Source organism: Monodelphis domestica, chromosome 1, assembly GCF_027887165.1.
Source record: "Monodelphis domestica isolate mMonDom1 chromosome 1, mMonDom1.pri, whole genome shotgun sequence".
NCBI lineage: Eukaryota > Metazoa > Chordata > Mammalia > Didelphimorphia > Didelphidae > Monodelphis > Monodelphis domestica.
The window spans coordinates 461,978,343-462,005,503 of record NC_077227.1 but is presented as its reverse complement, the minus strand read 5'-3'; the positions used below and the strand labels follow the sequence as shown (position 1 = coordinate 462,005,503).

The 27,161-nt window shown below is 43.4% G+C and overlaps 1 protein-coding gene across 7 annotated transcripts; it reads right to left on the bottom strand.

Moving 5' to 3' along the window:
* Nucleotides 1–301: 301 nt before the first annotated feature.
* On the bottom strand, nucleotides 302–27,161 carry MIGA2 (mitoguardin 2). Of its 7 annotated transcripts, none has more exons than XM_016427976.2 (17): nucleotides 27,066–27,161; nucleotides 24,177–24,229; nucleotides 22,669–22,782; nucleotides 21,408–21,618; nucleotides 20,497–20,609; nucleotides 19,420–19,537; nucleotides 17,389–17,528; nucleotides 15,731–15,848; nucleotides 14,242–14,342; nucleotides 13,596–13,711; nucleotides 9,166–9,238; nucleotides 8,269–8,355; nucleotides 7,810–7,908; nucleotides 6,477–6,611; nucleotides 5,858–5,911; nucleotides 5,021–5,137; nucleotides 302–3,698 (listed from the first exon to the last, which is right to left on the bottom strand). In XM_016427976.2, exons 3-17 carry the CDS (start codon nucleotides 22,762–22,764, stop codon nucleotides 3,498–3,500), a joined length of 1,779 nt encoding a protein of 592 aa, XP_016283462.1. In that variant the 5' UTR covers nucleotides 22,765–22,782; nucleotides 24,177–24,229; nucleotides 27,066–27,161; the 3' UTR covers nucleotides 302–3,497. The 7 variants fall into 7 exon arrangements, with proteins under 7 accessions (XP_016283462.1, XP_056668497.1, XP_007475179.1 ...); XM_056812519.1 differs by having other exon boundaries at nucleotides 22,669–22,920; nucleotides 27,066–27,153; XM_007475117.2 differs by having other exon boundaries at nucleotides 22,669–22,908; nucleotides 27,066–27,153.

Here is a 27,161-nt window from a genome sequence, read left to right as displayed (position 1 = left end):
AGAATGCAATTTCTGAGTGAATTAATAACTCTTATGTCTCTCTTCAGAAAAGACCCCCCCCCCCCCCTTTTATAAAATCCTTACTGTCTTAGAATTGGTTCTAAGGCAGAAGAGCAATAAGAACTAGGCAACTGAGGTTAAGTGCTCATCGTCACACAGCTAGGAAGTGTCAAAAAAGAGGCAAAAAAGAGGCCCTCCACTCTCTAGGTCTGACTATCTAATAAGCCACTTCACTGCCTCCTAATAATCCCTTCTTCTACCAAAAAGGACTCACACAGGCCCACATAGTTCCAGGAGAGAGTTTAAGAAAAATTTTTTTAATTATTTTTTATTTGACTCCAGTCAACACACTCCACCTACCGTACAAAAGATAAAAGCTGTAAATCAGTCAGAGGCAGTTCATGGATAGGTAAACAAACAAAATCAAGTGAAATTATACCTTTATGAGATCAGAGCAAAAGACAAAGAGAGAAAGAATCAAGCACAAGGTTACATTCGTAGATTGTGTGTGAGTGACAATGGAGTGTTGGAGGAATGGAGATTAGGAGAAGACCATTTCCACCTAGAAAGCACACTGCCCTCCCAGGGGACCAGTTCTTCAGTTTACTGTCCATAGAGGCACATTTAGTACCAAAGGGAGCTATGAATGACTGAAATGATCAGGATTCATATCTTCTAGAAGTTTGGGGCAAGATGGTTCAGAAGGAGGGAGCAAACAATAAAATCTAGCAGGAAGACAAATGTGCATATTTTATAAAATTTCATTCCAATCTTTTTATTCCCCGTAAAATTTGACTTGGGACCCTGCCCCCAAAAGCTAGTTCTTAAGACTTTAAGAAGCCTAACACATCCCAAACTCGACTTTTTCGGGGACAACCCAACTTTTCTGCCCCATTAAGGCAGTTTTTTAAAAAGTCCTACTCAAGCCCAATGCTGTAATTAATCGCTATGAGTGAAGTGAGTCTGCAGGGCTAAGATAGAAACTCTTGAACACAAGGATAGTTTAGAGAAATGCTAACATAACTTATCTATAGTGGCCAACTGTGTTAGAATACCAAATACAGCTCTCTAAACTTAGACTACATTGATAGAGTATTTGTTTGCTCTCTAGCTAAATAAAAAGTTCTGGGAGATACATCTGTGAGTAAACAGAGTAAGGGGAAACTTGTTATCTACCCATCACTATTCTTCCCCAAATCTGTTGAGGCCATGAGCCCCACCCCAGGGCCTGACCAATCATAATGAAAGTGCTAGTTGTATATAGTGCTAAGGGATGAGACACACAGAGAGAAAGGGCCAGGGCACAAAGACTCTTGGTTTGGGAGTGATGGTTTCCCAGAAGGTAATCAACTGCCAGATACTGGGAAGGGAGCTCCTCGATGCTGAAAATACTGCCCCCACAGCACTGGAGACTAGCTTCCAGAGCAATTCAAGACCCCAGAAGGCTTTGGTCAGCTCTTTCCCAAGGGTACTGCCAGGAGTCTTTGGTGAAGGTGGAATACCATCCCAGTCTTTAGAAAGGGGAAAACAATAACCAAACAAGTCTCTTGAAAAGGTGTTTTTGAATTCTTCAGAGCAGTTTGGTTGGTAGGTAAAGGAGTGGCTGATTTTTTGTGCTGGTTAGACTCTACCCATTGACCAACAATACAAAATCACCAAAACATCAGGCCCCCCTGCCCATGCTGGCAGACATTCATCTGGTCTCAGCACAGAGTGGCAGCATCAAGGATAATGGGCTGGTTTTAGTAGCAAAGAGGAGCTGGAACACTTGGGCCAAAACGATGAGTCCAAGTAAGCTTATACATTTTGTAAGGGAATAAAACTCTGCAGATCATGGTCCATGGTCATCAGCTCAGGAATTATTCCAAGCAACACTAAATATGTAAGTGATCTTTCCAGGTAGAGGGTAGAAGGCAATAGATGCTCAACTCAACACTCACACAATATAAATAAAGGTTTAAAAAAAGATGGTCCTCAGGGCTGCTTCCTTCTTGCTGGATGGAGAGGATTAGGAAGGGACACCAATACATATTTGGCAAACTCTAAATGACCTTCTTTGCTCTGGTCAGCAGACTGCAGATTTGTGGTATAATTGAGATTGTTGTATCTAGAATTGGAAAATCTAAAGGGAAGTCTCAGCTCTCCCACTGACTAGTTGTGTGACTGAGCCAAGGTCCTTCACTTCCCTGGGACTCTTTGTTTCCTTGGCTGTAAAGTGAAAGAGCTGACTCAATGATCTTATCTCTTTCCCACTCTAACTTTCTGGGATCCTCCTTATCTCATTCCATTCTCATCTCCCAGGTTCCTAGTATTTAGCTTTTGTCATCTATTTGGCCATTTGTGTTCCCACTCTATTGAGATCTCCATGCTATTCTTAAGTTCTTCACTGCAGGTGAAATAGGAAAGGTGCCCATAGGCCAGGGAAATAAAAACCAGCCAGTCAGATTTCTGACATTCATTTCCATTAAGAATAATTGTGGCCCTCACCCCTTTGGCTACCCCCTCCCTTTGGTGGACACCGTCCCTTGATGTACTCTTATATTCTCTCATTCTCTCTCTCTCTCATCCTCAGCAGTAGCAAAGATTACCCTTTAATCCCATGGCCCCACATCCCTACTGAAAATGAGGTTCTTGACTCAGCAAACCTACCCTAGGTCTCAATGGCTCACAGCCAGTGATTCCACATCAAATGGTGTCTCTGGAGCAATCCTAAGGGCCTGCTAAATGTTAAGAGTTCCATCCCTATTCCCCCACTCCTCCCTCTAGGTCTTGTCCTTTCTTTTCCCTGTTATACACAACTCTCCTTCTGGTTCTTGCCCCTCAATCTACTTCATTCCTCCATCATCACACCCAACAGCACATTCCAGAGCACTGAATCTTCTCAGATTTGACTAAAGAAACAACCAGCCTTGATGGGGACAGGACTAAGAAACTTCACATTCTCAGCCTTCCAAGAAATCCACTAATCCCTCACCTAACCAAGGCACATCATCACAGCTGCACTGCTAAGCCCACCTAGTGAGACAGACATCTGTGCTGACCTTACTTCCAGTCTCACAAACAAGGCATTGCCAGCTGATTCCCCAGGAGAAAGAAGCCAAGGGGAGACATATTAGCTTCCTGGCCATGGCAAGGGAACTGCCACTGTTCAAAAAGGAGGGGGAGAGGAGAGGGGCATCATGAATATAGGAATCCAAGTGTGTCTCGGGTGTCCACCCACAAATATTAATTTGTGGCTGCTGGCAGCTACAATGAATTGGTCCTTCTGAGCTGAGATCTGGAGCCTAGAATTCCAACCTAAGGGAAAAGAAGCAATCGACTGGTCCAAGACACTGGCAGATCCCTCCATGGAAGGCAAGCAGATGGACCCTGAGGTCAGTGAAGTCAAGGGCCAGGCTAAGCCAATGCCACTCATGTAATTCAGGAGAGAAGCCCCCATTGCCATAGGTGAGAATAACAGAGGAGAGGAGTTAGCCCTCCTCAGGATAGCATGGAGGTTAATGAAGCTCCTCCAGGGGTCCGTTTTCATGGGGCAACATCCCGTTCATCTCACGGACAGGTTCTGTTCCCAGGTAACCTAGTAGGATCTCACTGCGTCTGCGGGACAGCTGAAGGATGTCCTCTGAGAGTGACTGCACTGTGGTATAGCGTACATTGTCCAAGTCAAACATGTCCTTCAGGTAGTACAGAATCTGATGCTGGGGATGGAAGGAAAGGAACTGGGTTTAAATTTTTCTAGGCTCCCCACATTTGACTGAACACAGACCCACTCCTCCAACAATAACTGCATATTTATATAGCACTTTAAAGGATTGCAAAATATTTATTCTGCAATAACCCAGTAAAGCAGGAACTACAGGTATGATTATCATCCCTCTTATACAATGAGGAAACTGGGCTCTAGGAGGTTTGGGGACTGCTCACAAACATATAACTGGTAGGGACCTACAGTAGGCTTTGGAACAGTCTCCCTGCTCCAGGCGCAGCACTCCCCCATGCTAGGCCACACCTCTTCTTGGTAAAGTTGACCACTTTGCTGTCCTAGCACCCTATCATGCTCATTCCCAACTCTGGGCCACTGCTAATGTTCCTTAGTCTGGTCAGAATATCAGTGGTCATCCTGCCTTTGCTGTCTATTACTAATCTGACACTGGGCCATTCTTTCATTTCTTCAATTTCTTCATCTACAAAATGCAGGAATTTTTTCTAGCTTTAAAATATCTGATAAATTACGTGTCAGCTGCAGGAAGGGTGAGTGGAGGGGAGGGAGGGAAATAAAGTGAGTATTGTAACCAAAAAAATAAATAAAATAAAAAATTTTTAAATGAAAATAAAATATCTGATTCCTCCTGGCTCTGCTTGTCCTATCCTACCCAGCCTTCAAGGCATAGCTCAAGTCCCATTTCTTCCATGAAACCTTCCCTGAATTCCAGCCCACAGTGATCTCTCCCACTTCTGCCTATTTGTCCCACCCAATTTAGCCCTTGATCACATTTCATTTCATATGGTTTGCTAATATTTTAGGTCAACTAGGGTATAAGCTCCTAAGAGGCAGTTGCTATATCAAGTTTCTTTTGTACCCCTTGCAAGAGTTTTAGCACAAGGCCAGATGTGTGAGGTTTTCAACAAATATTAATCATTCCTCATTTCCTTATCTAGAGAGGAAGAGTAAGGGAGAAAGATCCCATCTCCAACTTTTTAGAGCTACAGAGAGCCTCTCTATTGGCACAATGAACCCTGAAAGCAGCAGAAGAATTAAGACACATTACTTTGGAAAGAGGGGGAAAATATCAGCACAGTTCCTCATTTCTGCCTTGGAAGCTTTCTGATGCAGCTGAGCTGCCATCCCACCATCAGCCCTGCTTGCCTGGTCCAGCTGGGTTATGATGGAAGTATCACCAAGGGAGAAAGAAAATTTTATTTTTTGATGGGGTACCCTTGACAAACTGGTGGATGGGAGGGGGAGTAATAAGGCCAAAGTTCCCTACACAACAGAAGGAAACCAGTAAACTTATCTTACCTTGAAAAAAGTACAGACTTCAGCCAGCTGTGGCTTGGGCCCTAAGAAGCCAAAGGCAAGAACGGGGCTAACATGCTCCGATACGGAGTAGAAATGAGAGATGAAGCCATCAGGCACCTGCAGTCAGAGAAGGGAACCTACATCAGCTGGGCTACTCAGAGCACCAATCAGAAGGGTATTCAGTGCTCTGGGGCCAGCTCCTTCCTGGTTCCAAACAAATAAGAACCCCTTCTAAGAACCAAGTGCAGAGCCCATAAGGGTTAAGGTGGTATTGCTTTCTTTGGAAAAGGAAGCAATGATCCATGAATTATCATATATTATGTATCCACCCCCACCCCCAACCTCTTTGAGTTTGTGAGCTCCTAAAGAACAGGAATCACTTTGCCTTGTTAGCACTCAATACAAAGGGAATGGCCTCAATCTTCACACATCACCACCTACACCCAAATAGAGAGCCTCACATCTGGAATACCCCAATGCACTCATCCAAATTCTAATCATCCTTCAAGGCCCAGCTCAAGCCTTATTCCTAAAGCTTCCCTGACTACTCCTGCTCTCAATAATCTCTCCTTTCTCTCAGCTCCTACAGCATTTACTGTCTCCACTATACACATGATTACATACTGCCCTCTGCTGTTCTTGAATTATTATGTATATCTGTGTCATCTCTTAGACTGTAAACATCTTGAAGTCAAAGACTAGTTCTCCTATTTCTCTTATAGAGGCATGAATTTACTCATCACAATTCTAGACACAGATGCATGTTTGTATTCTAATTTGAGTGTCCTGAGAAGAAAGGGAATTTCCGGCCAATGGGCTCCATTGGACCTTACTCACCATTAGGAGCCTCCTCTTGGCTTTCAGGACTGACCAGCAAGCAGTGGCCAAAGCCTGGACAAGAGAAACATGGTCACACTCAGGGTGTCCTCAATGCATCCCACCCTACCCTACTCCTACCAAGAAATTGACTACCTCTGCTAGCATCACTGACCTAAAGTTGGAAAGGACTTCAGAAGCCATACAGAATTCAACCCCCTCTCTTTACGGAAAAGAACATTAACTAACAGACCCACAGTCACACAAATAGTAGGTATAGAGGACTTCTGAGCCCACACCAGGACCCTTTCCATTATACCAAACTTTCTCCTTAATAAGTTAAAGGCTTAGGAGTTTCTCCTGAGATGTTTAGAAGTTTTATGGGTTCCCCTTCAGCTCTCTTGATTTCCTCTAGCCAGCTTTTCACACTCCCAGTCTTCTTCCTTCCCAGTGCTTCAAGTCCTTATCTATTACTTCTAACTAGCACCACTCCAGAACTCCAGCTATGATAAAGGATTAGTAAAGGACATGCTCTAAGCCTCTAGGATCCAAGTAGCAGGTTCAGTCTGAAGTAGTGGAGAAGCTAGTTGACACTAGAGGAAAGAGTAAGAATTTAGATAAGGGCTGGAGGGTAACCTACCGTTTCCTTGAAGCTATCAGAGAGCCAGCGATTGCGCAGGACAGCAAGTACAGAGGAGGGGGGGTTCTCTAGGTCCTCAAAGGCGTCCATAAGGATGAAGTCCAACACGATGTCAAAGAAACTCATGCATACCACCTGGCAGGAAGGAGCCAGGCAATGAGGGGGCTGGGACTGCCTAAGGACCCTCTTGGTCCTTTCTCCCCTGGAGAAAGTGACATTTCAGTTCAGGAGAGTTAATAGAGATAATATTACAGATTTAAGGGAGCTTAGAGTTCACTGAGTCCAAACTCCCTCATTTCAAAGACGGAGAAACTGAGGTTCACATAGCTAGTTAATGAGAGAGCTAGGACCACAACCAGTTCTCCTAACTCCTAGTACAGCATCACATTACTTTTCATAAAGGGATCCTTCCTGCCAGCACTGGTCAGCTTCAGTGGCAGGCCTACTTTGTTTTTAAAAAGTCATCTTGGAGGACTGATCTGATTTCTCCTGACTGATAAATTTTTTAAAAACCTTTACCTTCTGTCTTAGCATCAGTTCTAAGACAGAAGAGTGGCAAGAGCTAGGTAAATAAGGTTAAGTGACTAGTCCAGGGTCACAGCTAAGAAGTGTTTGAAGTCCCATTTGAACCCAGATCCTCCCTGGCTCTCTATACTGTGCTACCTGGCTGCCTCTTGATACAGACCTGGGACTATATATATGTGGTTCTTTCTACAAACTACCACAGTTCCTACATTGTACTTTTCTGAGAACAAGCCCAAAAAGAGTTGTCCACCCTACCCTGGGCCCTTTCCAGTGTGGAATGGTAAGAGGATACTTGAAAAAGCCCTCAAGAGAAAGGTCAGAACCACCCCACTCTTACCTCTCAGGGCTCCTGAGAGGTAACCTAACTAATCCTATGGTCGTACAACTCACTGAGCCCAGCCCTAAGGGCTTGCCAAAAAGCCATTAGCTTCATGTTTAGGGCCCTGGATGGTGAAGGAACCCCAGGCATGCTGTGCCCCAATTTCTGGAGGCCCTAAGTGGTTGGAGCTAGGGGAGCCCAGTCTCAAGAAATCCTCAGCTTCCATTCCTATATCCAGGGACCTCAGACTAGATCTTGGGGACAGAGACAGGCCTCCCTCTCTTCCCCTGCCATCTTATCTAATCCCACCCATTTTAGAGGCTTCTTCATCCCCTGGCAGCAGTGGGGGCTACAGCGAGCTCCTGGAGGATGAAAGGAATCTAGTATTACCCAACAGTCTCCTTCTCCATTAAATGTGACAAGGCCAAAAGTCCCCTAGGGCTCTCTCACAAGGTCATGCAAGTATCCCAGCATCTGGGGTCAACTCACCCCCCGCCCTTCCAGCTCCAGCTGTGTGGTAGGCCAAGTCTCTGGTCTCAGGGCATAACTCAACATCTCCTCATAACTTTCCAAGAAGCCCTTTGGGTTCTAGAAAGGGAAAATGAGCATGAGTTCATCTGGCTACCAGAAAAGACTTCTGGGACCTCCCCTAAAGGAAAGAAGTAGCAAAGGCCAAAACCCTGGGTGGCATTTCCTAGAATTGGACACAAGCAACCTCTTAGGGTAGAGCAGTGAGAATGGAAGGAGCAGTAAAAGCCAGGAGGACACAATAAGATTATTAGGGGCATAACTAGGACTAGGATTCAGGCTTTGTGACTACCAGGAAGAGGTTGAAGAGTCAAGAATCTCAAAAGAGGCCTAAAAAGAGGGGAAATGATAGCCAAAATGTTCAGAGTCCACTCAAATTCCCTGCCCACCTACCACCCACCCACCACCATATCATTCTACCTTTTCAGCTTTGGTCATCAGGCCTGTCACCATTTGTTTCCCAACCTCCCCAAAGAACAGCTGGTTACTTTCATCTTGCAGAAGTCCCTGAGGAGGGAAGAGTGGAGTGAATCAATGGAGTGACATAATCCAAGAACTCCTAAGGCATTCTCCACTTCCTGCTCTACTATAAGGTCAACTCAGTGACTGATGAATTTGCCTGGAACTGCCACATCAAGGAAAAGGTCATCAACACTGCTGCCCCTCCAACCTAGGTTATCTTTACACTGACAGCCAGGCCCCCACCCCCTCCATGTTTGGTCTTTCCCAAGAGAACATAAGCTTCTTAAAAGGAGGAATCAGGGGCAGCTGGGTAGCTCAGTAGATTGAGAGCCAGGCCTAGAGACAGGAGGTCCTAGGTTCAAATCTGGCCTCAGACACTTCCCAGCTGTGTGATCCTGGGCAAGTCACTTCGACCCCCATTGCCAAGCCCTTACCACTCTTCTGCCTTGAAACCAATACAAAGTATTGGTTCCAAGACAGAAGGTAAGGGTTTAAAAAAAATATTTTTTTATTAAAAAGTAAAAGGAAAGAGCATCTTTTTTTTTTGTTGGTATGCCCCAAATGCAGAGCAGTAGCATTGGTCTATAAACAGGGTACTCATTAAGTACTTCCTATCCAGGCACCTATTTGAACAATATACCAGGTGCTAGGTACCTGGATCCATATGCTCCAACAGATGGGCTTCCAGTAGAGAAATAAGCAAGTGAAAGGAAAAACCTGGGTCCAAAGGAAGTCCTGTAGGCTGCAAAGTTACCTATGCAATGTGACCCTATGCATTGTGAAAGGGAAAAAAGCACCTCATCCTGTCCCCCCTACCTCAGTGTCCATTTTCTAAGCCCCTAGGCCTCTACCCACCTGGAAGGCCTGCCGGACACAGTGCAATTTAGCCAGGAAGTCCTGATCACTGTAGCAACCCAGAAGTTCTGTCCTAGAGAAGAAAACAAAAAATGTTAGGAGCCTTGGGGATTATAGTAGGATTTTGATCATAGTCAGCTTCCTCTCTGAAGTTTGGCTTTCTCAAGTAAAGAGGAGAGCAAACAAGGAGGGGAACAGGCTCAAGATATTTGAGATTTCTTCCAGGGCAATGACTATAATTCTGATTCAACAAGGATAGAGCATCTAATTGGTCTTCTTTGGTCAGTGGATGTTCTGAAAAGAGGTAGGAATTACTTGAGACTGGTCTAAATATAGACTGCCCTAACCTAGGCTTCACCTCTAAAATGAAACCTCTTTGAAAGAAAAAAAAAAGTACGGTGAGAGGAACTAGACCAGTGATTTCATTGGTATAATGAAAACATGGTTTTCAAAGGAAATTATTTCTTCCAATGCAGGTCAGAGACCTCGTTGAAATCTACAGATTTCTAGAGATGCCTAGAGACTAAGTGACTTGTTAGGGTCATAAAGGTTGAAATTTTAATTCAAGCCTTCCTTTCCTCTCTATCCACTCAGCCCATGTTGGTGAACCTATGGAATGCATGCCAAAGTGGGCTGCTCTCCTCCCCCTCTCCACCCCACCTGAGGACATTTCACACATGATCTGACCCTCTACCCAGCAGCCCAATGGGAGCACTTCCTCCCTCCCATCTCTGGGGTAAGGGGTGGGGGGGGAGAACAACTCAAATGTAGCATGAGGATTGCAGTTTGGGTACTTGGTCTCTAAAAGGTTTGCCATCACTGCACTAGACCAAGATGCCTGAAAAATCATTACTTAAAATTACAGTATTTTAAAATACTTTAAAAAAGCCCATTACTTTCCATCTTATAATCAATACTAAGGATTGGTTCCAAGGCAAAATAGTAAGGGCAAGGCAATGGAGGTTAAGTTACTTGCCTGGGGTCACACAGCTAGGAAATGTCTAAGGCCAGATCTGAACCCAGGACCTCTCATCTCTAGGTCTGGCTCTTAATCCACTGAGCCACCTAGTTGCTTCCATCTCAAGGCATTGACCAAATGTAGTATGAAGGGCAAATATTGTTCTGATTTTTTAAAAAATGAAAGAAAACAATCTGGAAATTCTATTTTTTTTTTCCATTTGAATAAGTTTATTTAGTCAATTTAGAACACTATTCCTTGGTTACTATAATCACATTATTTCCCTCCTTCCCGAATCTGGAAATTCTAAATGAATTTCCAGTGTAATAGTTGGTGACCATCTGGAGAGGGAAGAGATGGATACAAAGAACCAACCTGGCTTCAGCAGTAACAGACAATTCTCAGTGAATTGGGATCCATTCCCAATGAATCTTTTTTCTTTCCCCTGTAGCCTTTTCTTGGCTACTAAGCTAGTGGATGAGAAGAATGTTTGTGGTAGGTATAGTTTACTTAACTATCAAAAGCCCTCCATCCACTGCCTCCTGCTATTCTTAAGACACCTAGACTAGGACTACATAGTAATGAAGTCAAAAGGGTTTGGAAGTGGTCCAATTGCTAGATGCAAAGCAGTCATTTTCAAGGATATAAAGGACTGTCATGTGGAAAAGGGTTTAGATTTGGTTTTTGGGGTCCCAAAGTATAGGATCAGGAGCAATGGATAAAAGTTGCCAAATGAGGCCAATTTAGGCTTGATATCAGGAACAATTTGCCCATAATTGTACAGAAGTGCTGTCTTGGGAGGTCATAAATTCTCCCCCATTAGAATTATTTGAGCAAAAAGTAGATGGCTACTTGTGTGGTATATTGTAGAATTCCTTTTGGATCTAAGTTGGGCTATATGTCCATCAAGACCCCTTCCGGCTCTAAAAGTGGTTCTGGGCCAGAAGGCCTCCTGGCTGCTTAGTGGAGGGTTGGCTTGAGCTTGTAGTGGCCATGCCAGTACATCTCAGGATTATATTCACCTGATGAAGTATTAGAGAACTCAGTAGAGGTATACAGAAAAAATATATTACAAGGAGTAGCTGGGTGGGAAAACCAGGCTTGGAGATGGGAGATCTTGGATTCAAATCTGAACTCAGACACTTCCTAGCTTAACCTGGAACCCTGGAAAGTCACTTAACTCCAATTACCTCATCCTTACTGCTCTTCTGCCTTGGAACCAATATACAGTATTAATTCTAAGACAGAAGGTGAGGGTTTTAAAAATAAAACAAAACCAAATATCTTGAGAAGTACTTCAAGTGAGTCAGGGACCTTGAACTCATCAAAGACAACTCCAAAGCCCCACTGATAGCCTGTCTGTCACCCAAGAAGGCGTTCTAAAAGCCTTAAACTGGCTGCCCTGGTAATGAATTTTTCAGTCAAGGAAACTCTCATCTACTAAGTTAGTGATGGTGAACCTTTTAAGAGCTGGAGTACCATGCCCGCCCCCACCCAAGACCCTGTGCCATGCTCCTCCCATGACCAAGTGCTGAGGGCACCTTGCCTCTGCCTTACCCCACACAGGGGAAGGAGGAAGAGCTCCAACTGGGCTGCTGGGCAGAGGAAGTGAGGAAGGTCCTTAGCAAGGATAGAGAACGGGAGGGGAGTAATCCAGTAGTCCAAGCACTCTTCTCTCCTCCAGCTCTGCCCCCTGTGAGCTGCCCACCTTACCCCCATATGCTCTCATTGGGCTGCTGGGCAGAGCATGTGAAAAAGATGTTATCAGGCATGGTGGAGAGGGGGAGGGGAACAGCTCTACCTGAGCCCCTCTGCCTTTAGAGTAACAAATTGGGGGGAGAGGGGCGGGGGCTACGTGCCCATAGTGTTCTGCATGCCATCTTTGGCACCTGTGCCAAGGTTTGTCATCACTGTACTAAGTCAGAAAGATTGTGACTTGCATTGATTGAAATATCATCCATATCCACATTGATTTTTTAAAAATTTGTGGTGAATATTTTTAAAACTTTTTAAATTCAAATTTGTTTTATTTATTTAATTATGGTGCCACCAAAAAATAATGACATTTGGCCTCAGATACTTCCTAGCTATGTGACCCCTGGCAAGTCACTTAACCCCAATTGCCTAGCCCTTACCACTCTTCTTCTGTCTTGGAACCAATACACTATTGATTCTAAGAGAGAAGGTAATAGTTTAAAAGAAAAAAGGAAGAAATAATATAATGGACTCAGGCAACAGCTTATGAAAGTCTCTACCCCAAGCCTCCAGAAAAGCTATTTTTGTCCCATCCATTACCAAGAATTCTTAAATAAAAAAAGTTTTACATAGCATATATTTTCACAATTTTCCCAAATTAAAACCTTCCCTACATAGTCAGTTCTTCATCTATTAGTTTTTATAGATTCTCCTAAATCAGATTTTTCCCCCTTCTCTTTCGTTCTTTTCTTTCTCTCCTTTTTTCTCACCATATGCTTTTGTTAAAAACCCTTACCTTCTGTCTTAGAATCAATACTAAGTATCAGTTCCAAGGCAGAAGAGCAATCAGGGCCAGGCAGTTGGGGTTAATTGGCTTGCCCAAGGTTACATAGCTAAAAAAAATCTAAGGCCATATTTGACCAAATGCCTTTTCATCAGTCTTGTTAGCTTCATAGACTCCACACCCTGACCCTTTTAGTCAATTCCATTTCAGTTTATTATTTCAATTGATCAGAGGGGTAGTATAGTACCTGGGAAAACCACTTGATTTTTCTTACCACCAGTTTCTAGTTTATAAAATGAGGGAGGAGTTTGACTAGATGATAGATCTAAGGATTCTCTGAATCCTATGACCCTGTGAAATTGGAAAGGCAGAATGATACAGTAGATAGAGTAAGAGGCTTGTAGTCAAGAAGACTTGGGTTTGAATCCCAGATCTGATACTTCCTATATGCCCATGGGCAAGTTCCTTAGGCTCTGAGGTTTAGTTTCCTCATCTGTAAAATGAGTGCCTAACCTCACAAGATTGTTGGTTGGTTGTTAGGCTCAAATAGAATAATGCATATAAAGTGTTCAGTCTTCTAGTCACCCTGATGCTTATGAGACTATTAGGCTCCTGCTAAGCAAAGATGGCTCCAAATTCCCTTTTGCTAATGTCTAGTAGTATGCCATCATCCCTGAAGGTACTGAAGACAAATGCTTGAACTAAATTCCCAAACCTCTTTTCTAAAGAGTAAGGTGCCAGAGGGGCAGTGAAGTGGCTTGGTAGATAGAGTCAGGTCTAGAGATGGGAGGATCTGGGTTCAGATCTGTACAGACATATCCCACATGTGTGACCTTGGGCAAGTCAACTAACCTCAATTACCTAGCCCTTATCACTCTTCCACTTTGGAATTAATACTTAGTATTGATTCTAAGATAGAAGGTAAAGGGTTTTTTTTTTTAATTAAATTAATTTTTTAAAAAGAGTGAGGGTATAGGCTTTTTAGGTCCCCACCTTAGTGTCCGACAGAGAACCTTCCCTTCTTTCACCAGTTGCAAGGCCTCCTCGTATGCTGCAGCTGGCCTGGAGAGTTGAAAAGGGAGATCCCCTATCTGTAGTGAGTCAAACAGCTTCAGGAAGTAGAAAGATAAAGGAGAAAAATTCAGGATTAATAAGGCCCTGCCAAAAGTAATCATTTACACCTATTATATGACTGCCCCATAGCTAAGTAGGATGAGAAATACAAAAGACCCCTGCTTGGATGACTGGTCTTACATTTGTTATAGGTTGGTTTTCTTTTTAAAGTAAAACCAGTTATACTTGTTCACATAAATCTATATATAAACAATTAGAGAAAAGAATCACTTAATCTACCCTATCAGTATGTCAAATGAACACCTATCTGCCAATTCCCAAGCTCTTTCCCATAGTAGAAGACACACAAGACTGAGAGTCAGGAGGTATAAGCTGATTCACTGTGTGATCACTTCCCTGTTTGGGCCTCAGTTTCCTCATTTGTAAATGAATGGAGCTAGATATACCAGAAGATGCCCCAGCCACTATTCTCAGCCTAGTTCCAACAGAAAAGGATCTGCAGTGGGAAAAGATACCCACAACCCATCCCCTGTTTCTCCTCTCCTGGGCAATGCCCTCAAGTCACCTCTGCAGCAGAGAAGAAAGAGTCCTCGGAGGAAAGACTGTCCTCATCATCTTCCTGAAGCCTCAGTGAACCTTCTGTGAGAGGCAGCATGAGAGTCCTCTCTAGGAAGAAGGGTGAGAGATGAAAGCAGCCAAAGCTCATTGGAACCTGGATTTTTTCTTGATTACTTAAAGAACCACTATAATGTACATATTTTATCTTGTCTTAATTTCATATAAGTTTCCCTAGGATAATGGATAGGGGGGAAAGAGGAATTTGTATTTCTGTATGTGTATTCTCCTTGCCTTGTACAGAGTAGTTGCTTAATACATTCGATAATACAAATATAATGTATGCAAAATAGTTTATAATATTTAAAGCTCTCTAAAAAAGTAAGCTACTATCACTCACTCCATTAGATCAAGCAGATAATGTAATTCAGCACAGGCTCCAGTGCCAAACAGTCTGACTGCCAAAAGAATAAGGAGAAGAAAGAAAGAGGAAGGAAGGAATAAAAGGAGGAAGGAAGGGAGTAGGAAAGGGAAGAATGGAAGGAGGAAGGAAGGAGGGAGGGAGAGGAAGACAGTGAGAGAGGAAGGAAGGAGGGAGGGAGAGGAAGACAATGAGAGAGAGAGGAAGGAAGGAAGAAGGAAGGGAGGGAGGAAGGGAGGGAGGGAGGGAGGGAGGGAGGGAGGGAGGAAGGAAGGAAGGAAGGAAGGAAGGAAGGAAGGAAGGAAGGAAGGAAGGAAGGAAGGAAGGAAGGAAGGAAGGAAGGAAGGAAGGAAGGAAGGAAGGAAGGAAGGAAGGAAGGAAGGAAGGAAGGAAGGAAGGAAGGAAGGAAGGAAGGAAGGAAGGAAGGAAGGAAGGGAGGAAGGGAGGAAGGGAGGGAGGGAGGGAGGGAGGGAGGGAGGGAGGAAGGGAGGAAGGGAGGAAGGGAGGGAGGGAGGGAGGGAGGAAGGAAGGGAGGGAGGAAGGAAGGAAGGGAGGAAGGAAGGAAGGAAGGAAGGAAGGAAGGAAGGAAGGAAGGAAGGAAGGAAGGAAGGAAGGAAGGAAGGAAGGAAGGAAGGAAGGAAGGAAGGAAGGAAGGAAGGAAGGAAATGACCACAATACTCCCACCAACAGATCTCTTTAGCCTGTAAAGGTGCTCAGTATCTTCACATAAGCCTCCAGGCAAGAGAGTAGAAACCTTTAGAAAAATCACTCAGTTCAAGACTTTCAGTGGTTTAAAGAATAAGAGTTAGCTTCTAGTTCTGGTTCTATTAGCTACCTGTGGAACTTCTATCCCTGTAAAATGAGCATCTTAGCTTAACTTCTCAAAGTTCCTTCCAGTACTAACATTTTTTGCTATTTCCTAAAGGGACAGTTTGGAGATTAGAGAGAATGAATGATTATGAGGGCGACATGCCTGAGGAGGATGGAGTTGGAAAAAGATCAAGGACACAAAGTCTATTCAGGAATCATCAAACTTTGCCCAACTACCCTTTATCCGAAGACCTCTGCTCCAGCTCACCTAGATCCAAGAGCATACTATCTGATGGGAATGTAGAGCCAAACTCCTCCTGCAGGTGGTATGCCCGATGTAGAAGGGATTCTAGCTTCTCAGCAAACTCCTTTTTCTGGGACTCTGGCTTTAAATGAAAACAGCCCAACATTAACTTCTTTCCCATCAGGTTCCCAGAGCCAAGGTCCAATGGACAGGAAGGCCCTATTAAGTTTCCTCACCCACCTAAAACTCCAGAAATACTAAAGGGGAAGCTAGAGGAAGCAAAATCTCAAGATGCCCTGGGCTTTTGACAATAGACTCTAAGGATTATGGGAGGGGTGATTTTCACTACTGAAGTATTCACTATTGAATTCAGGTAGCCCATTTGAAACATGCCTCCTTGGCATGCTGCATGAAGGGGGACCTAACTGAAAATTCAGTCTAATGCTTCCTCTGTGGAAATAACTTATCTGTCTTACAGTCAGGAATGGGTCAGTCATAAAGTTCTTGGTTGCAGCCACAGCTTCTCAGATTTAAGCCAAGTAGTTTGACAACCTTTCTAGTTCAAAGTGGAATTTAAAAGGAATGAGAAGAGTTCACTAAATCTCTCTCAAACTCCTATGAGTTGTTATAGCCATAGAGGGGTTGCAGAGGTTGGGCAATCCTGGTCACAGTTTTCTGTATCCTTAAATGACCAGAATATAGATTACTGGCCTCATAATGGATATTGTCTGGGAAAAAGGGAAAGTGGGAGACAACAAAGAAGTATCTAATAAATACAGAAGACCTACAGTACAGCTGCTTAAAGCAAAGTATTTCAAACTGATTTGCAGAGGAATAGAATTCTGTAGAAGTTTACTAGGTTGAAGTGTTTCGGGGAAATAACTGAATTTTTCATATTTGAAATTCCTACATTTAATACCTTTCTTTTCTTGTCTCCCAATTGCACTCCTACTCTCTTTTTTTCTAAACCTTTGCCTTCCATCTTAGAATCAATACTAGGTATTGGTTCCAAGGCAGAAGAACAGTAAGGGCTGGGCAATTGAGGTTAAGTGACCTGCCCAGGGTCATACAGCTGGGAAGGCCCATATTTCAGAGGCCATATTTGAACACAGGACTCCATACTTCTAGGCCTGGCTCTCAATCCACTCAGTCACCCGGCTACCCCTTTATACTCTTACTTTTAATGCAAATATTGTAATATTGCACTTACTCCCCAATATTATGAAGAGTAATATTGGAAACTAAACAGCAAAACTCTTTGACTTGTACAAAGTTGTACAAATTTCTCCATTAAAAATATTCTGGGGCTTTAAAAACTCCCAGCTTAGGGACATCATGCTGATGAGGCCAAGGTCATGAATTCTCTCTCACAGGGATCAGATATTTTGCTATGTTCCACAGACACAGACTGACCCCAAAGCAGCTGCCTCACAGATGTGTCCTTGATCACAAGCAGACCCATGAAAGAATACAGATGGACAAGCACCAAGCCAGTTGCAGTCCAAAAGTAGAAAAATATAGTACAAACACAGAGGCTATGAGTCAGTCACATCCTCATCAAACATGTCTACCTGCTTCTGCTTAAGATTTGAGAGAGAGAGAGAGAATGACCTTCCTGAACCTATCCCTGTCCCCATCACTGCAGGATCCCCTCTCCTTGAGGGGGAAGAACAAGCACCTACCTCTGAGAGTACCTCAGATATGGTCTCTGGACTCTTGAGATTGTCCCAGGGTGTGGGGGTGCTGGTACTGTCTCTCCTCTGTCCAATACTCAAGGCCTGCTCCCATTTCTGCAGTGCTTCTTCAAACAGCTCCATTCCTTCTGGAACAGGTTGGGGAAGTAGTTAGTTTACACTCCACCTACAGACCAAGTAGACTGAGGAAAACTCTATCCAATTCTACTGGGGGGCAAGGCCAGTTCTTCAACAAACTGAACTCCACCTTAGAGACGATAAATCTGGATTCATGTTTCCAAAAGACAATGTTATAGGTGGTCTCTGGCTTTGCATCTAATATGTTCCTTGAAACTACATTTTTAGGTAGAACATAATCTTAAAAATAATCTTTTATTAATAGAATTTATTCATAAGTATTTCAGCCCCTCCTTCTCCTCCAAAGATATGTATATGTAGATTGTCTTTCCAGTTTCCATTTTTCATTTCATTCTCTGGAGATGACATTCACAAGTTATTCTTCAAGTATTAGGCTCTGTAGCTAAATATAATGTTCTCTTGATTCTACTCATTACACTGTTCATTATTCCATGTAGTTCTTCCCAAGTTTTTTTTTTAATTAGCCTGCTCATTGTTTCTTATGGCAAAATAGTATTCCCTCACAATTATATACCACAACTCATTTAGTCATTCCCCACTTGATAGGCATTGTGCTTCTATTTCCAGTTCTTTGTCACCACAAAAAGAGAGCTGCTATAAAATATTTTGGAACATATAGATTCTTTTCCCTTTCCCCTAATATCCTTGGAAACAGACCCAGAAACTATATTGTTGGGTCTAAGGGTATACACAGTTTTGTAACTCTCTGTTTGCAATTCCAAATTGCTCTCCAAAATGGTTGGCTCAGTTCACAGTTCCACCAACGGTGTATTATATAGATTTGATAATTACTACCTTTTAATACAATTTACAATCTGGTACTGCTAGAACTTTCCTTTCCTTTTTCAAAAATTCAATTAATTAAATAATTAATTTAGAGTTCTTTACTTTTTTAATTAATTCTTTTGATATTTTTTATCTTTTGTTCTTTATAAATTCTGTTGTTATTTTTTCTAGCTCAATAAAATCATTTTTTGGTAATTTGATTGAGATGGCACTGAGTAAGTAGGTTAATTTAGGTAAGATTGTCATTTTAATTATATTAGCTCTGCCCATCCCTGAACAATTAATATTTCTCCAATTAATTAGATCTGATTTTATTTATGTAAAAAGTAGTTTATAATTATGTTTGTGTAGTTCCTGGGTTTGTTTTGGCAGGTTTACTCCCAGGATTTTATTCTATCTGTGGTTATTTTAAATGGAATATCTTTTTCTACCTCTTCCTATGGGGTTTTGTTAGTAATATAGAAAAATGCTGATGATTTATGTGAGTTTATTTTATATCCTACTACTTTACCAAAATTATTGACAGTTTCAACGAACTTTTTAGCTGAATTTTCCACATATACCATCATGTTGTCTGCAAATAGATGAACCTTTTTAACAAACTATTTTAGTATAGAAATGCTAACTATAACAATAAGAGAAGGAAAAGAAATCAAAAGATTCAGAATGGGCAAAGAGATGAAACCATTTCTGTTGCAGATAACATAATGGTATAGGTGGAAAATCCTAGAGATAAAAAATCAATTTCTAACTGTGTAGCCATTGATGCCTTATTCCCCTCTATCCTGACATTGGAGGAAAATAAAGAATGAAAGTTACAGATACAGGTCTGCATTCTGAGTTACTGATAATGACAGCAACAAAAACTGAGGCACTGCTAGGGAAAGGAGAGCCCATTGGTTTGGAGATGGATCTCAATTCTCTTTCCCAAAAGGGAATGAGAAAGTCTCTAACTCAAAGGGAAGTATCACCAGGAAAATCATCAAACCCCAAGTAAGAGAAAAGAGCTATTAACTAGAGGACATAGCAGGGCCTCAAGAGATGGGAGGAGGAGAAGAGTCTGGAGAAGACTGGGTAGGAAAGCTTGCCTCATACCTTGAATGTAGAGATTCTCTGCATTTGCATCACCAGCAGCCCCCGACTCTTCAGTTACTCTAGGATCCCAGGGCCCAGATGATGCAGCTGTTGGGCTAGAGGAGTTCACTGCCACCATCTAGTCTCCAAGAAGGGGAAGAAAACCCAAAAACAGAATATTCAGTCTAAAGGTCTAAAGCCCTCTAGACTTCTTAAAGTAAGGATCTGACCCAGAACCATGACTTCCACAACAGGAAGAGATTCACCTTTACTGTCCCCAAAATGTACTTGGGTCCAAAGCATAGTAGTGATTTTGTTTTATGACATTTTCAACTGTTGTAGAGAACAAATGCCAGTGCATTTTAAAAGCTTCCAAATGAGGAATTAGTGCCATCCAACATATATACAACTACTTCATGGCCCATCTTCAATACAAATTGGCTCACCAGAACACCTCTCACCTGATTTCCAAATGCTATTAGAGCAGTAAAAAAAGGCTACACTGGACACTCTACCTGGTGCTGGTAAATTCTTCATTCTGCATTTAAGGTCCTCTAAAATCTGGCCCAACACTACTTATCCATGGACACAGGTACAGTCATGCTGGTCTTTGTTGTCTATTTTTTGTTTATGCTTTTTCCTCCAAATAGCTTACCCCTCCCTTCTCCTCTCTCAACAGCTCCATTCAATTATCCCTTATATATCTAGCTCAAGTCTCAAGTGCTCTACAAAATCTTCCTTACCAGTCACAGCTCATCCTGTTCTCTGTAATTCTGAATTTTAACTATGCTACAGAATCCATTTTAACATTTGACTTCTCTCTATTTTCCCTATCTAGATAGTAAACTATAAGGAAGTTCTCCTGTCCTTCTAGTCTTCAAGTGACTAGCATGAGTCTAAACAAATATTTTTGTTTTAATTAAAATGCCAGAGATTGTCAGTACTGTTTAGCTACCACCTATGGTCAGCCTGACTCATTCCAAAGCCAAGGCAAGTACCCTTGGACTGAACCACCAAATCCCAATCTGTGTACTCTTGTACACCCAATCCCCTGTGTACTCTTGAAACGTAGTTAGGATATTCAGGATGGGTCCTCACCGAGGCCAGGCTGTGAGAGGAGCCTGAGTGTTTGCTGGGTTCGATAGAGGAAATGCCACTCAGGGTGTCATTGCTCTTGCTGCTGGGACTCTGGACCCTTCGGCTGGAATAACCTGTATAACAAGAAATAGAGCAGGAAAAGCTGATGCCACAAACTAAAATTCTTTCTCTTCTCCCTGTCTTCCTCACTGTCTCTATCCCTTTCCATCTTCCTTGTGCATTGGTCAGGCCATGCTACTTCTCTGCTCCAAAACCTTCAGTGTGTCCCTACTGCCCACTAAGTTTAAACTCTTGTGCCTGACATTTGAGCCCCTACAATTTACCTTACTAGTAGTCTATTACTGCCCTCCTTGTAGTACTATATGCTCAAACCAAACAGGATTACTCACTGTCTCCTTAACTATAACTGTATTTTCTCATCATGTGGCTTTGCTCATGTTGCTCCCTATAACTGGAAGGTCTCTCTTTTCCTTACCTGTTCAATGTTTCCTACTCATCCCTTAAAGTCCAACTCAAGGGCTACCTTCTCCATGAAATCTCCTTTTCAATTATAAGACTGCATATGAAAGATATATGTGTATCTAATAGAGGGATTGTAAGTTCCATGAGGGGAGGTACCTTGTTTTTGTTTTTCATAACTTAGACAGAGAGAGAGAGAAAGAGAGAGAAGTATGGGTGTGCATAGGTTATAGGCTTAGGATAAACCTAGTCCTGAAAACCAGTTGCTCTCTCCACCCAGTGCTTTATTTTTAATCAGTTCTTTCTGTTATCTCCAGGCAGCCTAGATATCTGAAAATTCAGTTATGATATTTCTTATAGGGCCCGCCTCAACCCAGCTAGACATTTCCAACACAGACCACAACCCTTCTTAGAGTGCCAAGATGCCCTAGCTTCCAGCATGCAAAACCTACCTTTTTTCACTGATGGAACTTTTCTGGCCATGAAAATGGGAATAGGAACAGTTCCAGGCTTCCCAGTTCCTTTCTCTGGGCCAATCTGTTTCTTCCGTCGACGACGGCGCTTCAGTTGATGGGCAGCCAAAGCCAAGGCCACTGTTCCCAGTGCTGTAGCAAAGAGTACTTTCCGCAGGCCCGGAGATAGTCGTAGCTGAGAAAATGCCGACTGCCCCCAGAAGTAGGGAGGAAAAAGATCAGTGAATAGCTCTCATCAAAGCTACAGCTTCCCAGGCAGGGATCCAAGCTACCAGGGGAATTACCCTCCAGTTCCACTACTAAGTGGCATTCGCCTCTAGGGAGGAACTAGAAGTGAAAACTATTCAAATTAGACTTATGCAAGAAGAGGAATTTAGGAAGTTTAAATGATACTAGAAGAGATTTCATTCAGAGGGTCCAGTTGGACTATTTTCATCTTTATTAGATAATACCAAAAAAACCCACCAATTCACATCATGACAAGCAATTCTCACTTTTTATAGTCCTTTCATAAGTCACCTGATCCTCATTATATTGTAATATAGTTGGTAGGGCAAGTTTTATTCCCATTTAATTAATGAGAAAGCTGAGGCTTAAAATGACCTTTTCCAAGTCACACAGATACTTAGTAGAGCATCTAAAAATTATATGAATCTCTCAAATTTTTTTTCTTTTTTAATCCTTACCTTCAGTCTCAGAATCAATACTGTGTATTAGTTCCAAGGCAGAAGCATGGTAAAGGCTAGGCAATGGGGGACAAGTGACTTGTTCAGGGTCACCCAGCTAGGAGGTATCTGAGGCCAGATTTGAACCCAGGACCAACCTGAATCCCTCAGCTGCCCCTGCCCTTTCCCCTCCCCCCCCCCAGTCTCTCAAATTTTAATCCACTGTTCTTTCCACTGAATTGCTGGGCAGGAGTATCAAGAGTTAGTATTGAGGTGGCAAAGAGGACAGAGTGCTAGACTTAAAGTCAGAAAACCCTAAATTGGTGTCCTGCCTCAGATACTTACTAGCTGTGTGGCCCTGGGCAAATCACTTCACCACTCCATGCCTCAGTTTTCCTTATCTGTAAAACGAAAGGGTCTAAGGTCCCTTTTCTCCCAGTTCTTTATGATCCTATTTGCTGTAGCCAGGTTAAGATGGATTCAGAGGAGAAGAAAATGCCTCTCATCATCAGTGACTATTACTAATGGAATACTGACAGCTAAATATTGTAAAAAACAGAAATCCCATTTCTCACCTGTCCAAAGGTTGTGTAGAGAAACACAGGTATCTCTGCTACCGTCATGGCCAAAGCTTGGATCACGGACATGCCTTCGGTTCTTCGGAAAGCCATCCCGCGTTAGAGCTGCAGCTGTGAGAACCCCAAAGTCCCACGATGGGAATGGCTTGGAGAAATGTTTCAACTCGCTGCCCATGGGGCCACAGTCACATTCACATTCCTAAAGGGAGACTCCAATGCCAAAGTCCCTTTGCAGCACTACAAGAACAACTAAGAGTCAGTGAAAACCTGGAAAATCTCATCTATTCTACAGTCAAGAAAAGTCACTTGAAGTTCTAATAACAAACAAATGAGGTAGAATGTCCCCTTTTGGGGCCAAACACCAAACAGCCTTGGCACCAATGCCACAAGCACAGGGGCTACATGTATAGTTTGTGCCAAGGAGTAAACTAAGGAAGCAATTCCCCTATACAGGAAGTTCTTAAGTTCTTGGACTTCCAGGAAGTTCTCAGAAGTACTCTTCTTCAGGAAGTATACTTTGAGGCACCCATCTGAGACAAAACACTAGGATGGATAGACCATGGGGCTAAGGTAAAGAGATCATTCTTAAGTCTCCAAACTGTGCTTCATGGGAGAAAAGGGAGAGTGTTTGTCCTAGATGGAGAAGGTTTCTGGGAGGGAGGAAATGATGTGGGAGGAAGGCCCTAAGTCAGATGAGAGCAAACCAAGGAGATCTGTGCTCTGCATACCTAAACGCCAACTGCATGTTAAGGCCTACTAAGATTCAGGGCTTTCTAAGACACTGGCCTACAGGCAATCCCATGGTGCTTGTTTAGCATCAGACTTTCAATATACCAGGTCTGGATTCACAGAGATCTTATACCACATCTTACAAAGTTGCTCATGTCACCCCTGAGGATTTCTTAAATGTATACAGAGACCTTAGATCACAAGGAACAACTTCACAGGACAGCAAAGTGGGCATAATAAACACCAGGAGAGGGGCCTCTGGGTCCTGGCTAGAAATCAAAAATTACTCATCAAGGACAAACACTGACTTATCTCAGGTGAATGGGAGAGAAAGAACGGATGGTAGTGATTTGGCTCTTGGAACTGATGACATGGTCATTTTGTCAGTTAGTCAACCACATTTATTAGGTGCTTCTTATGTTTAAGGCATTGGGCCATAAGCACTAAAAAAATCGCTGGTATTTTATCACATTACTATTTTAGGAAACAACCCCACTCCAAGGCAATCATTCCCATTTATACAGCACCTTAGGGTACAAAAGAACTTTTCTTACAAAGAACAAACTTGCTGTTTATTATTCAGATGAGAAAGCTGAGGCCCTAAGAGGCTTAGTGACTTGCCCAGGGCTACATAGCTAGTTAGTGTCAGGGTCAATATCCAAGCTAAAATCTCTCCTGACTTGAAGTCAGCCATTCTATCAGAGGGCTCAGACTAGGGATAGAATCACATAGTGTAATGGATCAACTAATGGGCTTGGTGTCAGGAAGATACTTACTAGCTGAGTGACCATGGGCAAGTCATTTAATCTGAGTTTCAGTTTCCACAAATCTGTAAAATGGAGATAAAAATACTTGTCAATATCTACCTGTAGGCTTACTGTAATTCTAAATTCAAGGTGAAAAAGCATAGATAATGTAGCAAGAAAGTTCAAATTTTATCTCTGAAGCTTACTAACTATGTGACCTTGGGCAAATTAAAAATCATTGAACTTCTGTTTCTTTATCTGTAAAATGAAAGGATTGGATCAGGTAGCCTCTTAGATTTCTTCCAGCTCTAGATCTACCCCCATGGCACCTTATAAAATGTCAGGTTTTATTCTTTCTACCTTTTGACACTGGTTCTCAAAGTTGAAGGAAACAGATAACCAAACAAGTCTGACTTCTGTAGAGATAATGTAAAGATGAATTAAAAAACAGCTCAGGGAAAAGTACTTATTTAAGCTGAATTATCTGGAAAATTGCTTCACATGATTTAAAGTTAGAAAGCACTATAGGAATCTAATTCAGTCCCCTCATTCTACAAATGAGAAAACTGAGAACAAGAACAGTTAAGTGATTTGTCAAGGTCAAAAGTTTAGAAAGTAATATCCAGGATTTGAACCCCTTACTCCATCCAAATCCAGTGCTTTTCCAAAACACCAGGCCTAGAGGCCATAGTCAGAAATAGGTAACCTCTAGAAGGCCCTTCTGTAGCTGACTACAGAATTATAAAAACAAGGTACTAAAAACCTGAATTGTCATTCCTATACTGCTAAGGCAATCTGGACTGAAATAGCCACTTAAAGCATCCATGGGACTTTTTCAGGTCAGGACCAGAAGAAGAGGTCACTAAATTCCCATAAGAGGCTCCAGATCCTTTTCCCAAAAGCCCAGCCTCTCCCCACCCTCCCCTAGCCTCCCCCCACACCAAACAAAAAACACCACAGTTCTAAACTCTTGGAGCACAACTGCATTCTGAGTAGTCATCTACTTACACCATCTATCAACTGACAAGGATCAAGCCAAAGACAGTGTAAAAGGATAAAAGCTAGACAAGTAAAGAGAAACTGCTGCCTGTTTCCCCTGAACATCCACTGGCAGGATCAGATGGCAAATAGGAGGAGACTGGGAAAAGATAAAGATATCTTATCACTTACCAAAAGGAAATCTAGGAGCTGAACATAACTGATAAGATTTGGAGCTAGATGTTACTCTAGAGCCCAACCACTAAATTGCACAGATAAAGAAATTGAGGCTTAGGGCTGGGACATAACTTGGTCAAGGTCATACAATGAAAACAGGTCTTCTAAATTCAAAACCAAAGTCTTTTCCACTAGACCAGTGATAGAGGACCTTTTAGAGACCAAGAACCCAAATTGCAACCCTAACCCACATGTGAGTCACCGTAACCCCCTTACCCCAGACAAGGGAAGGAGAAAGCACTCCCATTGGACTACTGGGCAGAGGGGTGGGTCATGTGAGAAATGCCCATGATGCTCCTGGAGAGGGGGAGGGAAGCAGCCTCCTCTGGCACTTGTACCATAGGTTCACCAACATGGTACTAGATGGTTCTTTTACTCTCTGGGTGCTTCTGATTCTCTCAGAATGCCCCATATCAAAACAAGTACTCAGAATCACAAGTTCTGTACCCCAAGACTAGTATCTAGGGGTCTCCAGTGCTAGAGATTGTTCTCCATTGACTAAATTCAGGAATAGCATAACCAAAAGTTGAAATGGGGTACTAGGTCCCAGATCCTGATGCACGCTATATTAGCAGAGAAGCCTACAATACCTGCCCCAGGCCGGTATTGTATATATACCACTCCATTCTGGGGCACCTCTCTCCTAAGCTCACATCCTATTCTTCCATTTCATACCCACTCCATTTCAAATAGCTCTCCCCCAGACCCCTACCCAATACTTACGCTGGCCCCATTGCTTAATTTCTCCCCACAACTCAATTCTCCAACCAAGAACTTTTTCTGTAACCTTCTCACCTCTCCCCACCCCCAACTCTCCACTTAGAGCCATATCCCTCCACCCATCTCCCAGAGAGTCTGCCCCGCCCCCTAATACAAACTACCTCCAGCTTCGACCTTGGGCCACGCCCCTCCCCAGAGTCTCCCTAGCCAACCCCCCAAATCTACGTCCCAACAATTTTAGTACCTCCACCTTCTGAGAGCCTCTACTCCAATCCTCCCTCACCTTGAGCTAACCCCCACCCAAAACCGTTTCCCTAGCCCATTCTCAACAATCTACCTCCTGTGAGCCTTTTGCCCCAGCCCCTCAGGCCACCCCAGCAAGCCTTCCTACCTCCTGAATACCTCTTCCTCGGCCCCCTAACTTCCACCTTGAGCTATCGCCACCCCCCATTTATGCTCTCCCCCATTATTTCCCCCTGAAAGCCTCACCTTAAGCACTCGTCCTCGACCTCGCAAGACTCTCCCACCAATATCCCCCCATCCCAGCAAGCTTTCCCACCTAGAGCAATCGTCCCCCGAGCCCCCTATCTAAAAGGCTCTCCCCCAGCTCTCCACACCCCCCTCCCTGGTGCAAGCTTTCCCAATTCCCATGAACCCCTTCCTCAGAGCCTGGACCCCTACCTTGAGCCGACCCCTACCACTGCCCCACCGGGAATAGAGCAGGCAAAGCTCTTCCTCAGCTCCATCCCGGCCCCAGTCTCTGACACCTCCCCCCCCACTATCCCAACCCCAGGTTCCTCATAACCTCCCGCCGACAGGCCCGGGCCCAGTCGTCCCCTCTCACCCGGACCCATGCGCGCGGCGGCTGGGTGGTTGCATCCTGCCCGGCCAGCCCCGCAGCGTCCAGCCACTACCACAGCTCAAAATGACAGTGACTGCGGGGGATGGACAAGCGCCCCAGAGCCAAGTTCCCCAGGCCCTTACCGGCAGCTCCATCGCTTCGGAAGGGCAGCGTCTCCTTCGCCGGCGGCGCAGCCGAACCCTGATGCCCAGCCGAAGGGGCGGGACCTTCGATCTTAA